At 49.0% G+C, this 14,037-nt stretch overlaps 2 protein-coding genes across 2 annotated transcripts in view; both read right to left on the minus strand.

Moving 5' to 3' along the window:
* LOC117669819 (IgGFc-binding protein-like) overlaps positions 1–502 on the minus strand; it is a 69,194-nt gene extending 68,692 nt beyond the window's left edge. The window contains exons 1-2 of the mRNA XM_087872177.1: positions 493–502; positions 69–313 (exon numbers count right to left, since the gene is read on the minus strand). Of these exons, the coding sequence (XP_087728303.1) occupies positions 69–313; positions 493–502 (255 nt within the window). The remainder of the gene's footprint in view (positions 1–68; positions 314–492) is intronic.
* Positions 503–4,048: 3,546 nt separating this feature from the next.
* Positions 4,049–13,805, minus strand: LOC148112974 (MAM domain-containing protein 2-like). The gene is made up of 5 exons (XM_087871987.1): positions 13,723–13,805; positions 8,583–8,635; positions 8,204–8,353; positions 6,047–6,309; positions 4,049–4,138 (listed from the first exon to the last, which is right to left on the minus strand). Exons 1-5 carry the CDS (start codon positions 13,803–13,805, stop codon positions 4,049–4,051), a joined length of 639 nt encoding a protein of 212 aa, XP_087728113.1.
* Between the last annotated feature and the right edge of the window lie 232 nt (positions 13,806–14,037).

A 14,037-nucleotide genomic window follows, 5' to 3' on the forward strand; every position in this document is an offset into this window, starting at 1 on the left:
ACAACGGTGCTCTTTCGTACCCCAACAACAAAGCACAGCTGTCCTTCAGCAGCAGCAGCTCCACCTACCGTCACTCTTCCTCCCTTTCCCAGGGTGACCCGGATGCCAAAGACATCAATGTGCACACTCTCAACGTAGGAGACGTGTGTGTGGCCCCCTCGGTGCTCATTGCTTGCTTCCACGTTGAAGTAGGGGAGCAGAGAGTTGTTTCGGTCACACAGTTGGGAGAGAGTATAGGTACAGTTGCCCATGAAGTGGTGCGTCTGCTTGTCAAAAGTGTAATAATGAGGGTCACCCGACACCAGGCAGGACTCTGGAAAGAAGAAAGGGAGGTCAAACACAGGCCGGCGTCAGCTCATTTATTTTGCTGGTGGCACTAGAGTTCAAGTGGCGTCTAATGAGCATAATCATAACTTATTGGGCTGATGAAGAGATTCTCCGCCCTGCTTTACAAGGTGAACAAGAGTCTCCTGGGAATATATTCTTCCTCACGGAACGACATGTCGTCCAAGTGCCATCCAAGGGGCAGCCGCAGAGGTAGAAACAAGGCAGGAAAGAACATATGGTCTTCTCCTGAGGTTCACATTACCTGAGAAACATGGCTCTACAGGTGAAGGTGTTGGTTCTGTTGAAGAAAGAAAAGAAGGCATGTTAGGATCAACCTTCCAATTGTCATTCACGTGTGTTCTTAACAAGGCAGCAACATGGATTTTGGAAACACCCTATTTTTGACCACGGATTTTGCCCATCACTGGGAAAGTGGGTGGTTTCAGGAATGTCCTTCAAGCATTGCAATTATAATCAGTTTGAGGGGCAGGATTACCTGGTGTACTGGGCTCTGCGGGTGTCGGTGTCGGTTCTGGTGAACAAAAGAAAAAGTTCAAGTTATGAGCAACACTCCTGTTAATGTTCTCCACTTTAGTCGAGGAAGGGTGCATAGGATGAGGAAAGCTTGCACGCTCCATAACCTGGATGACGGAGAATCTCCATAGATTTTTAGCCAAGGACTTTGGGATGAAGACCCTTCGAATGATGTGGGAGGAGGAATAGGTTTCCAGAGGAAAAAAAATTGCAGACTACAGGAACCATTTGCACCACTCAGGTGACCCTGAGGACACAGAGAAACCTCCAAGTGGCCTCAATGTCTCTCTAAAAGGATGCAAATGACCAGCTGTCTGCAAGGAGTATCAATCCTTCCATTCCCCACCATCCAGTCAGAGCTGAAGAAGCTTCTTGGAGGAGAAGCGAAACCTCTTCAAAAGAAAAACCAGAGAGTCCAGTTGCCTCTTGAAAAAAAAGCAACTTTGGGACAACCAGGACCTGGGTGACTGAGAAGCAGTGCTAGAAAAGAGAAGGGTTTGCAAAATGGAGGAGAAGAAGGTGAGGAGGAGGAGGAAAGAAAAAGGACTGTGGGGGCCCTTGGTATTCTCTGAACTGGGTAGTCTTCTTACAGACATTTCATGGCCCAACTAGAGAACATCTTCAGTGTTAGAAGGAAGCAGGTTTGGGGAGAGGAGGAGAAGGGACACAACAACAACTGTGGGGTCCTTGGTGCTCTCTGAGCTTGGCTGTTTTCTTGTAGACCTTTCATGACCCAAATTAGGTAACATCATCAGGTCTGAGCTACATATGAATATTCTCTTTTATTAGTGAGAACTGTGTCCCATTTTTTCAAAATGGCCTGATGACTCAGGAAATTGGTGTCACCTGCTGAACTTTGATTAAGCTCAGAATATTGCCTGTGCAGGAGAAGGAAATGGTGAGCAACTTGCTGACAGGACAGGGAATTAAGACCTTTTGTTTGATCTGCTCCGTGAAATTACCCAGGTTTATCTTGAAGATATTATAGGGGTTAAAATTTAACTCCCTAATCAGACACTTCAGCAGTTCTCTCAGGTAGAAAAATCCAGCCACTGTCACTGATTACAGCCGTTTACAACTTAAGCAAGACGTTATTAAAATTATGCTGATTAGTGGCAGGGCGAGATCTGGTGACAGGATCTGTCAATCTGTCAGTCGCCCTCGTCATCTGAAGTGAGGACAGCTCGCACAGGGACCTCCCTGGAAGAAGAGGCAGCTGGTTGTCTGTGTATTTCAGGGGCCGTAGAGGGTCATGAGGGGTGCACCCCTCAATGGGCGGGTCTGCCAAGGAAGGCTGGCTGAAGCCAAGGAGTTCTGGTTCCCATCAGCCACGGGGGGACTCTCATCCCTCTTGAAAAGCCCCACAATGGCTGATACCAGAAGGGCAAAGGCCCCCTGTCTTCTCAGGTCACTTCTTGTCTGCAGGAGATTCAGGGGAGGTCCTGCTCCCTGCAGATAGTCCTTGACTTACAACTGCTTGAAGTTACAACAGAAAGTCACCCCTGTTGAGATTTGTTTGGTCTCCATTGTGCTTTTCCAAAAGGCAACGGCACTTCCTTTATTTTTTAAGAACCCAGGTGGCGCAGTGGTTAGAATGCAGCATTGCAGGCTGACTCTGCTCACAGTCGGAAATTCGATCCTGATGGGGCTCAAGGTTGACTCTGCCTTCCATTTATCCGAGATCGGTAAAATGAGGCCCCAGAGTGTTACGGTCAATATGCTGACTCTGTAAAACCGCTTAGAGACGGCTGTGAAGCGGTATATAAGTCTAAGGGCTATTGCTATTCCTTCCTTCCTTCCTTCCTTCCTTCCTTCCTTCCTTCCTTCCTTCCTTCCTTCCTTCCTTCCTTCCTTCCTTCAAAAGCAGTGCTGCAGGCTAACTCTGCCCATTGCCCATTGCCAGAAGTTCGATTGTCCCCGGCTCAGCCATCCGTCCTTCCGAGGTGGGTAAAATGAGGACCCAGATTCTTGGGGGCAAGAGGCTGACTCTGTAAAACTGCTTAGAGAGGGCTGTGAAGCACTGTGAAGCGGTATATAAGTTTAAGTGCTACTGCTATTTTTTAAAAAATGTTTTTTTAAAAATGTTTTGCTTTTTTTGAAACATTTAAAAAAAACCCCCAAGAATGTCCAGTTACCTTTTGGAAAAAGCACCTTTGGGTCAGTGGTGAAATCTAAAATTTGTTACTACCGGTTCTGTGGGCGTGGCTTGGTGGTGGTGGGGGTGGTAATGTGACTGGGTAGGTGTGGTCATTTTTTTTTTACTTTTAAAACCATTTTTTCTACACGAAGAGGTTGTAAAAAAATGCTTTCAAAAGGCTCTGACGATCCCAGCTGAGTTGCCTGATCAGCAGAGGGTTTTTAAAAAAGCCTCTGCCGATCAGGCAACTCAGCTTGGATCGTCAGAGGCATTTAAAAGAAAAAAAGCCTCTGATGATTGCGCGGCTCAGCTGGGCATGGGGGAGGGGGCAGGGATTTTTGCTACCGGTTCTCCGAACCACCTGCCTCCATCGCTACCGGATCGTAGCATTTAACCCCTGCTTTGGGCCATCTCTTCTGCCCCTTGTCTTCAAAACCGTTTCTGGCCCTCAGCCTGGAGGCCGAAAAAGCTTCTGGGCTGTAGGTGGCACTGTAATGCTGGCTAAGTAAATGTCCTCCTTGCTTTGCTGCCTTTTGCCTGGTCATCTGGCCAGTATCTTTTAGGTGAGATTCCAAGTTTGGCCTTTGCTGATGGGAAGAAGAGTCCTGTGACTCTTCTTCCCATCAGCAGATAATGATATTATCTGACAGAGTTGCAACTAGTTCAGAACAACATTAGAACTGAAGAAGCTTCTTGGATGAGAAACAAAAAGTTTTCCAAGAAAAAAACCCAAGAAAGTCAGTTATCTTTTGGAAAAGCACCTTTGGGACAACCATGATCTGGATGACTGAGAAGCTCCATAGATACTTCAGAATAAGTTCTTCCTGGATTCTGCAGGAGCCCTGAGTATTTTGGAGTCTGGAAGGCCCCTCACATCTCCCCCAGGGCTGAGGGGTATTTTTGGTGGCTCCCTTCCTGCATTCATCCATCCTTCGGGGAACAACTACAGCTTGAAGACTCAGGACCTCTTCTGAAAGGACCTCTGATGTTGCAATCCAAGATCAACTTCATGGGAACCTCTTGGATGGAAAAGCTGAAATGAAGAAGGAGTCACTTACCGCAAGGCCCTCTCCTGACCACCACATTGTCCACGGCTGTGTCCCCATATTCTGTCAACCCTCGAATGGCATCAAAAGCCACCTGTGAGGAGTGAAAGAAAGTCCAGTCAGAGCAAGGAGGCTGCTGCGTCTGCAAGGAGCAACAGGAGAGGTCCTGCTGGAGGAGCCAGATGGAAGGAGACCCTCTGAAGCCACGGCTGTCTTCCAGATGAGCTCAACGGCACTTTCCATCCTCCCCAGCGCCAGGTAGGGAAAAACTGCCACGTGTTAGAACCTCAGACCAACTGAAGGTTTTTCTTTAAGCTCATACCCAGAGAGTGGTGTTCCCTCCCTCCCTCATTCAATTTCTACAGCCATCCATCTCAGTCAATGACTCTGCGTGGCTTACAATGAATGAATATGAATGTTACTATTATGTGTCTTTTCCAGATCATTAATCTTGGTTGGTATATAAAATACGCTTTGTTTCTTTTGTAGTTTCTCTTGTTCTGCAGAGAAAGTGAAGAATTCCACCCTTGCCACCCATTTTAAAATACCACAACCTGGGTGTCACTCAATAATGCTGAAAAGATTTCTGAGGGATTTTCAGACAGCCTCTTATGTTGGTCCTCAACCTGGGTGGCTTTAGAATGAGGCTAATCTGGTTCTAGGTGAAGGTTGTCAGAATAGTAGAATAACAACATTGGACGGGACCTTGGAGATCTTCTAGTCTATCCCTCTGGCCAAGGCAGAGAGTACCTAGGGCCCTAGACCCTTTCAAACAAACGGTTGTCCAATCTCTTCTTAAAAACTTCCAGTGATGGAGCACCCACAACTTCTGGAGGAAAGTAGTTCCACTGGTTGATTGTCCTCCCTGTCAGGAAATTCCTCCTTAATTCCAGGTTGTTTCTCTCCTTGATTCGTTTCCATCTGTTGCTTCTTGTCCTGCCTTCAGGTCAGGGGTGGATTCTAATTTTTTTTACTACTGGTTCTGTGGGCGTGCCTTATTTTATGGACGTGGCTTGGGGGATAATGTGGATGTGGCCAACTTTTTTTTTTTAACTTTTAAAAACATTATTTCCACAACCTTAAGAGGTTGCAGAAAAAAATGCTTTTAGAAGCCTCTGACGATCAGGCAAGTCATCTGGGATTGCCAGAGGCTTTTAAAGGAAAACATGCTTTTAGAAGCTGAGCTGCGCGATCATCAGAGGCTTTTTAAAAAACTTTTAAAAGCATTTTTTCAGTCAAAGAGGTTGTAGAAAAAATGCTTTTAAAAGTTTTTTTTAAAAAGCCTCTGATGAGGTGGGCAGGGTAAGCAAGCGGCGCCTGGGCTGGGGACCGGTTCGGGAGCATAGCCAGCCAATGTTATTACCGGTTCTCCGAACTACTAAAGTTTTTTACTACTGGTTCTTGCGAACCAGTGCGAACCGGGAGCAACCCACCACTGCTTCAGGTGCTTTGGAGAATAGGTGGACTCCCTCTTCTTTCTGGCAGCCCCTCAAATATTGGAAGACTCCTATCATGTCACCCTTAATTCTTCTCTTCACTAAACTAGACATGCCCAATTCCTGGAACGTCCTTCCTATGTTTTAGCCTCCAGCCCCCTAATCCTCTTGGTTGCTCTTCTCTGCACTCTTTCTAGGGTCTCAGCATCTGTTTTATATCATGGCAACCAAAACTGGATGCCGTATTTCAAGCGTGGCCTTACCAGGGCATTATAAAGTGGTATTAACACTTCATGCGATCTTGATTCTATCCCTCTGTTGATGCAGCCTAGATTGCATTGGCTTTTTTGGCAGCTGCCACACACTGCTTGTCAGTAGCCCCGGCCTAGCCTTAAGAATTGCATCAGCTGCCAGAGGTGCCAGGCTTGAACTGCCAGCTGCTAGAAATGGGGGAGGGGGCACTGCTCTTGATTGCCGAGAGGGGCTTCCTCTCACTTCGGGAGCAGGGCGGAAGATGCAGTGACCCTTTGGCCCAACCTATTCTACAAGAGCTGCCACGCTGTTACCTGGAAGCGAGCCTCCTTCTCAAAGTAGACCGAGGTGAGTCCATGCTGCCACTCAGGGCTCTGGCTCCCCATTTGGCTCCACACCACAGTCTCGCCCTGGTCCCTCAAGAGGGTCACATGCAGTTCATTGAAGTCCTCGGAGCCAAACATGTGATACTGGAAGTCGATGCAGACTTCGCCAGAGCCCAGCAGCTGGGGACTCTCCAGTCTGTTGAGGTCGTAGGGAATCAGGTTGCTGGCCTCTTGGTAGATGAAGTAGCCTCCTGCAAGAAAAAGGGGAGATGCCCCCAAACTCTTTATTGGAACCAGGGAGCAAGGGAGCACGAGGGCCCGGCTGGACGTGCCAAGTCAGGTGTGCTAAGGGGTGATCAAAGAGACCCGGCCAGCTTCATGCAGTGTGTGCTTAGTGCAAACCACATCAATCATCTCAGAACTTTCATAGGAGACGCAAACAAAGCCTAATTGTTAGGAAGTGACAACATCCCAAAGGTGTTTTTTTCCAAAGGGCAACTGGGGTTTCTTGGGTTTTCCCTTGAAAACATTTTGCTCCTCATCCAAGAAGTTTCTTCAGTTCTAACTGACTGGTGGGGAATGGAAGGATTTATATTCTTCGCAGTGGTCTGGTCATTAACACTGGTGGGCTGATGGTTAGCTATCTGAGAGTTGTTGGGGGTTACCTGGGCCCTCAGGGTCACCTGAATCAGAGCATAAACAGGTGTGGCACCTTCTTGGGACTGCTGAAAGGAGCGTAAACAGGAGATAGGTGGTATCAATGACTCTCGGAGAGCTAACAACCGACCTTCAAAGTACTAAGGAGAAGATGTCTGCAGACTATAAAATCCTTCCTTTCCCCATCATTCAGTCAGAACTGAAGAAGCTTCTTGGATGAGAAGCAAAACATTTTCAAAGAAAAAAACCCAAGAAAATCCAGTTTCCTTTTGGAAAAGCCCCTTTGGGATGTTGCTGTTCTTTCTGGAAACAGAGGCTGGGGGGTGGGGGTGGGCTTCCTAAACCATCATAACAAGGGAGGCCGGGAGCTTTTGCAGACTCCAGATCCATCTGTGTTGCAAGCTTAAAGAGTCATTTCCTCAAGGAATTCTGGTCCTTGAAATTTGGGGAGGGGAGGCCAAGACCCATTTGCACCACCACCGAATTTCAGGCCCCTACGGAGAAAAGCAGCCATAGGGAAGATTCACACAACACACAGTATATTCACTTAGTGTGTTTTAGCCTGGAGTGTTGTGTCCATGTTGATCATTTAAGAGCCAAGGTGTGGTGCAGTCTCCCAAAATTGGGTTGATGGAGTAAATCCTGCTAAGGTTAAGTGTGAGCGTTTGTCAAAAACAATGCCCTGAGTGTGTTGGGCCAAAGACGTGCTTTCCTTAATGCAGCAATAATCTGTGCAGTTGGAAAAGAAACCCAGGAGGACGATTTGGGATCAAAATCGATATTCAGCAGCTGGGCACAATGGCTGCTACCCACAAGCGGAGGGAACAGGGCAGCGATGGCCCCCGGGAAGGCTCCGGGCTCCATGGCCACCTGGCAGACAAGAGGCAAAGAGGGCTGGTGCAGAGTTTGCGGGACAATCGCCTTTCTCTCTTTGGGTCAGATTCTGTTGGCTCCAAGAGACAGGAGCTATGCTGGGAGAAGAGGCACCTTTGTCAATCAAAGGCCTTGCAGTTGTGACTTTGATTCCAGACAGAGGAGCATCTCTTTTCAAGGATGCGGAGATCTCTGGCCCTCCATCTGCTTTTGGATTCCATGTCCCATCATCCCTGGCCAACTGGGTGGGGTCTAAGAGCAGTTGGAATCCAGCCCTTGGATCACCCTTCTTTTCCACCCTTCCAGCCTTGGTGGAGAGAGGGGACAAAGCTTGTATGCTGACTTGGAGGAGGTGAGGACCACGCATGGTTGGTGAGGACCACATCCTGCTGCCCATGTCAAGCGGGTAGCCACAAACCCTTCCAGCCTGCTCCAGTCTTCCGATGGCCATGGGAACCCACTCAAGCCCAAAGAGACCCGGATGTCCCCAGCTGCACCGAGGGAGGGAGGGAGGGAGGGAGGGAGGGTGCATGACCCTCTGACCTGTGAGGAAGGGGACCAAGGACATGGAGAATGGGGAGGGGGCTTTGCCCATTGCGGTTATGGAGCACTTACTTCCATCCGGATAATCCCCGCTTGGGCCGGTGCCAGGGGTGGGCGTATCGTGCTTGGTGCGTATCCAGGTGCCTTGGTTGGTGCCACAGGTTTGGGTCCAGTCGCAAAAGGGCCAGGAGTTGTTGTTGAAGTCACAGCCGGCCAGGTAGTCTGAATTGGGGAGGGGGGAACACAGTGAAGAACAGGCAGACATACTTCCCAGCAGCCTCTCTCAACCTGGTAGCCTTGAAAAAGAACCCCCATCGTCCACAGCCAGTTGGCTGGCACGAAAATCTGAGACGGGGTTTCCAAGATATTTGAGAGATGCAGAACTGGGGAAGGGGTGGGGGGAAGGGAAGCTGCTTTAAGGTATCTGGCAGGAGTGAGGTGGGGGCTATACCTGCATTGTGAGTCCAGCTCTCCAAACCGGCCGCCCAGCTGCCTTCTTCTCTCCTGCCAATCAAAGAGGGGACAATTGAGGCGTGGTCCCTGGGCCCACCTCCTTCCCACCAGAGGGACCAACTGACCCATGGTGGGCAGACAGGGGGTCCAAGGGAAAATACACAGGGAGCAAAGTGTCCACCATCAATATGGTGTGAGAAATGACCACGGTGGAGAGTGAAGAAAGGGGTTCATACTCGTGCCAAGAGGAAGAAATACACCTTCCCTGGGACCCAAAGGACAGCAACATCACTGCTGGCTGAACTCGTCCGGGGGGGGGGGGGGGAGGGACAGAAGGGGCTTTGTGTAAATGGCATCACCAAAGTAAGCACCACATCCCTAGCCAACCGGCCTTGGACTGCAGCATCCTGCTTTGCGAGGAGGGGCTATAGGATAAGGGAGGGGAGGGGATAGAAGAAGATAAGATTATGAGAGGAGAGGGGAAGGGAAGGGAGGGGAGGGGAGGGGAGAGGAGATGATGGGACAAGGGAGGAGGGGATTGGATGGGCTAGAAAAAGATAAGAGGAGGTGAGAGGAGAGGAGAGAATAGAAAATTAAGAATAAGACTAAAAAACTAAGACTAAGACTTAGAATAGGGAATAGATTTATTTGGCCAAGCGTGGTTAGACACAAAAGGAATTTGTCTCTGGTGTAGAAGCGCTCAGTGTACATGCAAAACAACATAACATGATACTAATTCTAAAAGTGTGCAACTAGTAGAAGGGGGATATAAGAGGCAATAAAAGGATCAATGCCACCCTCTTATGCCTTCATAGAAAGACACCGTAGGCTGAACGTAGAAGTCCCGGTGTTTGGTCAACTGCGAGAATGAGAACGAGGCATGAAGGCAGCTGGAAACGGAGAGAATGAGGGGATGTCAAGCAACCCACCCCCAGGGGGGTCAGGGTCCTGCCAAGGAGGGGGTGTGGCTGAGGGATGCATGGGGGTATTGAGGCTTGGGGTGGTGTCTACTTTTCTGCCAGCAGCAGATCTATTGGAGGAGGAGGATTATTGTGGGGTCCTTGGGGCTCTCTGAGTTTGGCTGTTTTCTTGCAGACATTGCATGACCCAACTAGGCAACATCATCAGTGCTAGAAGAAAGTGGAGCTTGTGGGGTGAGGAGGAGGAGAGCCATATCCCCTCTGATGGCCCCAAATCAGGCAGGGGTTGGGAGCAGGTCTTCCTTCTCTGACCTTTTCTTCAGAGGCTTTTGAGAGCCGCTGTTGGCCTCCTCCGATGCAGCATAGAGATGCTACACATGCATTTATTTACATCTATTAATAGCAATAGCTATAGCAATGGCATGTAGACTTACATACCACCCCACAGCACTTTACAGCCCTTTCTGGGCAGTACACAATGTCAGCATTATTTGCATATTGCGCCCAACTATCTGGGTCCTCCTTTTAGTGACCTCAGAAGGATGGAAGGCTGAGTCAGCCTTGAGCAGGTCAGGATCAAAATCCTGGCTGTGGGCAGAGTTTGGCTGCAATGCTAGAAGACCGCCAAGGTCCCTGCCAACTCTCATCTCTGTATTACTGTTCAAAACGTTCCTGTGAGGTTGGCCAAACGCACCCTGAGAGTTTCTGGAACCTGGCGCTGGTCTCTCTATCTTATCTCCACTGTAACCAGGGACCTGCCCTGGAAGAGGCTCTTACAGGCCTGGGGAGACGAAGCAGAAGGTGTCATATCCCATATGGCCTTCAGCCCCTCCAGCTATGGCCCTGGGTGGAGACACGGTGGCCTTGGTGGAGGAAGAGAGGACCCTGAGTCTTTGGAGGCCTTCAAAAGCCTTGGAGGAGAGAAGCCCCCTCTTCTCTTCTCCCCAGGATGCAAAGGGACCACCTAGAGGCTGCCGAGGGGGGGGGGGAGACCTTGGAGAGAAAGGAAAGCGATGGGGAAATCTTGGGAAGTGGGTAGGTGGCTCCTGAGAGAGCAGAAGGTGGTTTGAGAAGAGGCAGCTTATGGTCAAAGGGTCAAGATGGTACCAGTGATGGGTTTCAAAATTTTTTACTACCAGTTCTGTGGGTGTGGCTTAGTGGGCGTGACATGGCTTGATGGGTGTGGCTTGGTGGATGTGGCAGGGGAAGGTTACTGCAAAATCCCCATTTTGCAAAACCAATACATTTTGAATCAGCAAATAAGCTAGGGAAGTGGTTAGCATACAAACTGGGGGAAAAGAAAAAAAATGATATTAAAGTTGCAGAAAGGAGGAGGTATTATAATTATTTTCATCCTTTTAATTGTGACCAATTCTCAGAGGCTGCCTGGAGAAGTCCCTGAAATTTTCTTGGCAATATGTTTGAGGTGGTTTGCCATTGCCTCCTTCTTAGGGCTGAGAGAAACTGATCGGCCTAACGTCAACCAGCTGGCTTTGTGCCAAAGGCAGGGCTAGAACTCACCATCTCCTGGTTTGTAGCCTGTTGGCTTAACCATCACACCAAACTGACTCTCACAACAGACAAAAAGGAAATGGATTTTTTTTAAAAAAAATGCAAAATTATATAACAGCGAGGCAGTTCCAGAGGAGAAAATAGATGAGTTATCTAGAAAAGTCAAAATAACGTAAACTAAGGGAACAACAAAAAGAGAGGTTGGATGAGAATTGTGGGAGTTGAAGTCCACCCAATTTAAAGTTTGAAAAGAACCCCAAATCCCTGGAGATTCTCAGTCATCCAGATCAAAGGTGCTTTTTTCCAAAGTTACCCGGGCTGCTTTTTTTCTTCTTCTTGAGAAAGACTCTTTGCTTCTCATCCAAGAAGCTTCATGGGTTCCTCAGAAGTGAGGAAGCTTCTTTGATGAGAAGCGAAATGTCTTCTTTAAGATAATTAACCCAACCCTAAACCCCCTGACCCTCCCTCCCTCCCTCCCTCCTTTCCTTCTCCTGCCCAGCCTCAGGGACTCTGCAGCCACTGGGGCAGACCGAGGCATCCTTGGGGTATTGCATAATATGCTGATCTTTGGTGTTGGCAGCTGAAAGGTGTTGGCACAGGTGGGGCAAAGGGCTTTCCCCACAGAGGAACCACAAGCAGGAAATTGGGAGCAGGACTCCAGTCCCAGGGTAAAGGTGATGCCCCTCCCTCCTCCCTCTCCCACTTTCCTCTTCCTCGCCTTCTCCCCCACCCCCACCCCAAAGAAGCTCTGCCTGTGGACAGAAACAGCCAAAGCATCATGTAGAGCTTGTCCCCAATTCAGGTAGTCCTCGACTTACGACTACAACCGAGCCCTACCTTTATGCTGCTAAGCGAGACAGTAGTGAAGTGAATTTTGCTCCATTTTACGACCACAGTTGTTAAAGGAATCGCTCCAGTTAAATTAGCAACACAGTTGATAAGGGAATCCAGCTTTCACATGAACGTCGCTGGTCAGAAGGTCACAAAAGGGGATCGCATGACCCCGGGACACTGGACCGGTCATAAACGACCCAACGCTCTGATAAGCAGAAGAACCCGGACACTGACGGCCCCTCAACTCCACTGAAGATGTTACCTAGCCTGGTAATGAAATGTTCAGAAACCAACCCGCAAGTTTGGAGAACGAATCTTCACCCTCGGTCATAAATCAGTTTTTTTCAGTGCTATTGTAACTTCAAACCTCACTAAATGAACCGTTGTAACTGGAGGACTACCTGCAATGCTCCAGCCACCCTTTGTGGCATCCCAATGATTGGGTCTGCAGCCAGCCAGTCTGGTAGAGCATTCACACAACTCCTGAAGACCAGTGAATATTACCCTGGGTTGCAGTCTTCCGTGGCCTAGGGAGTTATTTCTACTCAGTGAACTCTTGGCTAATGGATGGTTTGGGGAATTCTACACGCCCTGAAAGGAGGCGGGTTTCACCCCCAGGTTCTCTGGGTTGTATGAATGCAGGCAAGCGTTCGCCAATTGTTCTAACATGCTACAGGGTGGGCGATCGGCTTCTGCCCACGTTACAGATCAGAAAAGGTCAGTTTGGACTAGAAGTTAAGACAACAGACTACAAAACGGAGAGACTCTGAGTTCTAGTCCCGACTTAGTCCCAAAAGCCAGCTGGGTGACTCTGGGCCAGTCCCCAGGAGACAGTGAGTTCTAGTCCCACTTAGGGACAAAAGCTGACTGGCTAACTTTGGGCCGGTCTTTCTCTCCCTCTGCTCAACTCGCCCCACAAGGTTGTTGTTGTGGGGCAAAGAGGAGGAGGAAGGAATATTGTGTGCATTTGCTGCCTTGAGTTATTTGTAAAAATAATGGGTTTTAGTTTCAATGTTTTAAATTTTCGGCCACAGTTATATAAATCTTTTAAACATTTTCAATTTTGTATTGGTATGTGTTTTAGTTCTGGCTGTGCACCGCCCTGAGTCCACTAGGAGAAGGGCGGTATACAAATTGAATAAAATAAATAAATAAATAATACAAATAAATAAACTTTGGTGGGGGAGACTGGATCAGGCGATCCTCCCCAACATCGCAGAAATGCATCTCTCACCCTGCAGGAAAGGGACCCCCAGGCAGTCATAGCTAGAGTCTTAACCACATTATTATGGGAAGGGTCTTCATCCGAGCTGACCTTGTGTCCAAAGATGCTTTATCAAGGAGAACTTTTTAGGGGGACCTTCAGTTGCGCAGCTCACAGTAATGATCTCTCTCTCTCTCTCTCTCTCTCTCTCTCTCTCTCTCTCTCTCTCCCTCTCCCTCTCCCTCTCCCTCTCCCTCTCCCTCTCCCTCTATCCCCTCCCTCCCTCTCTCCTTCCCCCCTTTGTCCCTCTCTCCCTCCCCCCTCTCTCTTTCACACACACCAACAATATAATTTGCTAGCCAAAGAGAAACAAGTGACAGAAGACCCAGCCAAGTTTTGCTCCAGTGGGAAAATACGAGCTAAACCTCACTAGCACATCAGAGAGAGGCCCCCAGAGGTCACATCTGGCAGAGACAAGGCAAGAGGGATTCCCGTGGCCAGCATCTCCACATCTTCCCAGTGGAAGAAGGGCGAGAAACTGACAAGAACTTCCCAGCTGTTCATCGGAAAACACTTTCAGCTCTCAGGAAAGAAGCAGAGATTCCTGTTTAACATGAAGCAGATCCCTTGGCTAACATAATCCTGGATCCCAAAATGTAGCATCTTACCCTTGGCTCTCTCGCAGGGCAAAACACAGGAAGACCCAAATGCCTATCAGGCACCACCGGATCCCCATGGTGTTGGGCAGCATCAGAAGCTGCTGCAGCTGTCGGTTCTTCTCAGCTTCTCTCTCTGGGGCTGCTCTGCATAATCTCAATGCCACCCAGCTGCCAGCCAGGAGCAGAGTGAGGACCGGCTGTGGGTGACACAGCCCCAAGAGGAATGACAGGAGGGCGGAGTCCCAGCAGGTTTCTCCCTTCAGGTGTGCACACAGGTGAAACCAAGGTGAATGTGGGAAGACCCTGGCCTTAACCCAGAGAGAG

The sequence above is a fragment of the Pantherophis guttatus genome, chromosome 6 (assembly GCF_059756535.1).
Source record: "Pantherophis guttatus breed Tessera chromosome 6, ASM5975653v1, whole genome shotgun sequence".
Lineage (NCBI taxonomy): Eukaryota > Metazoa > Chordata > Lepidosauria > Squamata > Colubridae > Pantherophis > Pantherophis guttatus.

Bases quoted from the DNA above. Each gene is read 5' to 3' on its own strand.
- LOC148112974 (XM_087871987.1), bottom strand. From the start codon at position 13,805: ATGCTGCCCAACACCATGGGGATCCGGTGGTGCCTGATAGGCATTTGG. The intron at 8,636-13,722 runs GTAAGATGCTAC...TTTGATTGGCAG, and splicing joins GCCCTGCGAGAGAGCCAAGG to GAGAGAAGAAGGCAGCTGGG. The intron at 4,139-6,046 runs GTAACAGCGTGG...CACTCCTCACAG, and splicing joins AGAAGGAGGCTCGCTTCCAG to GTGGCTTTTGATGCCATTCG.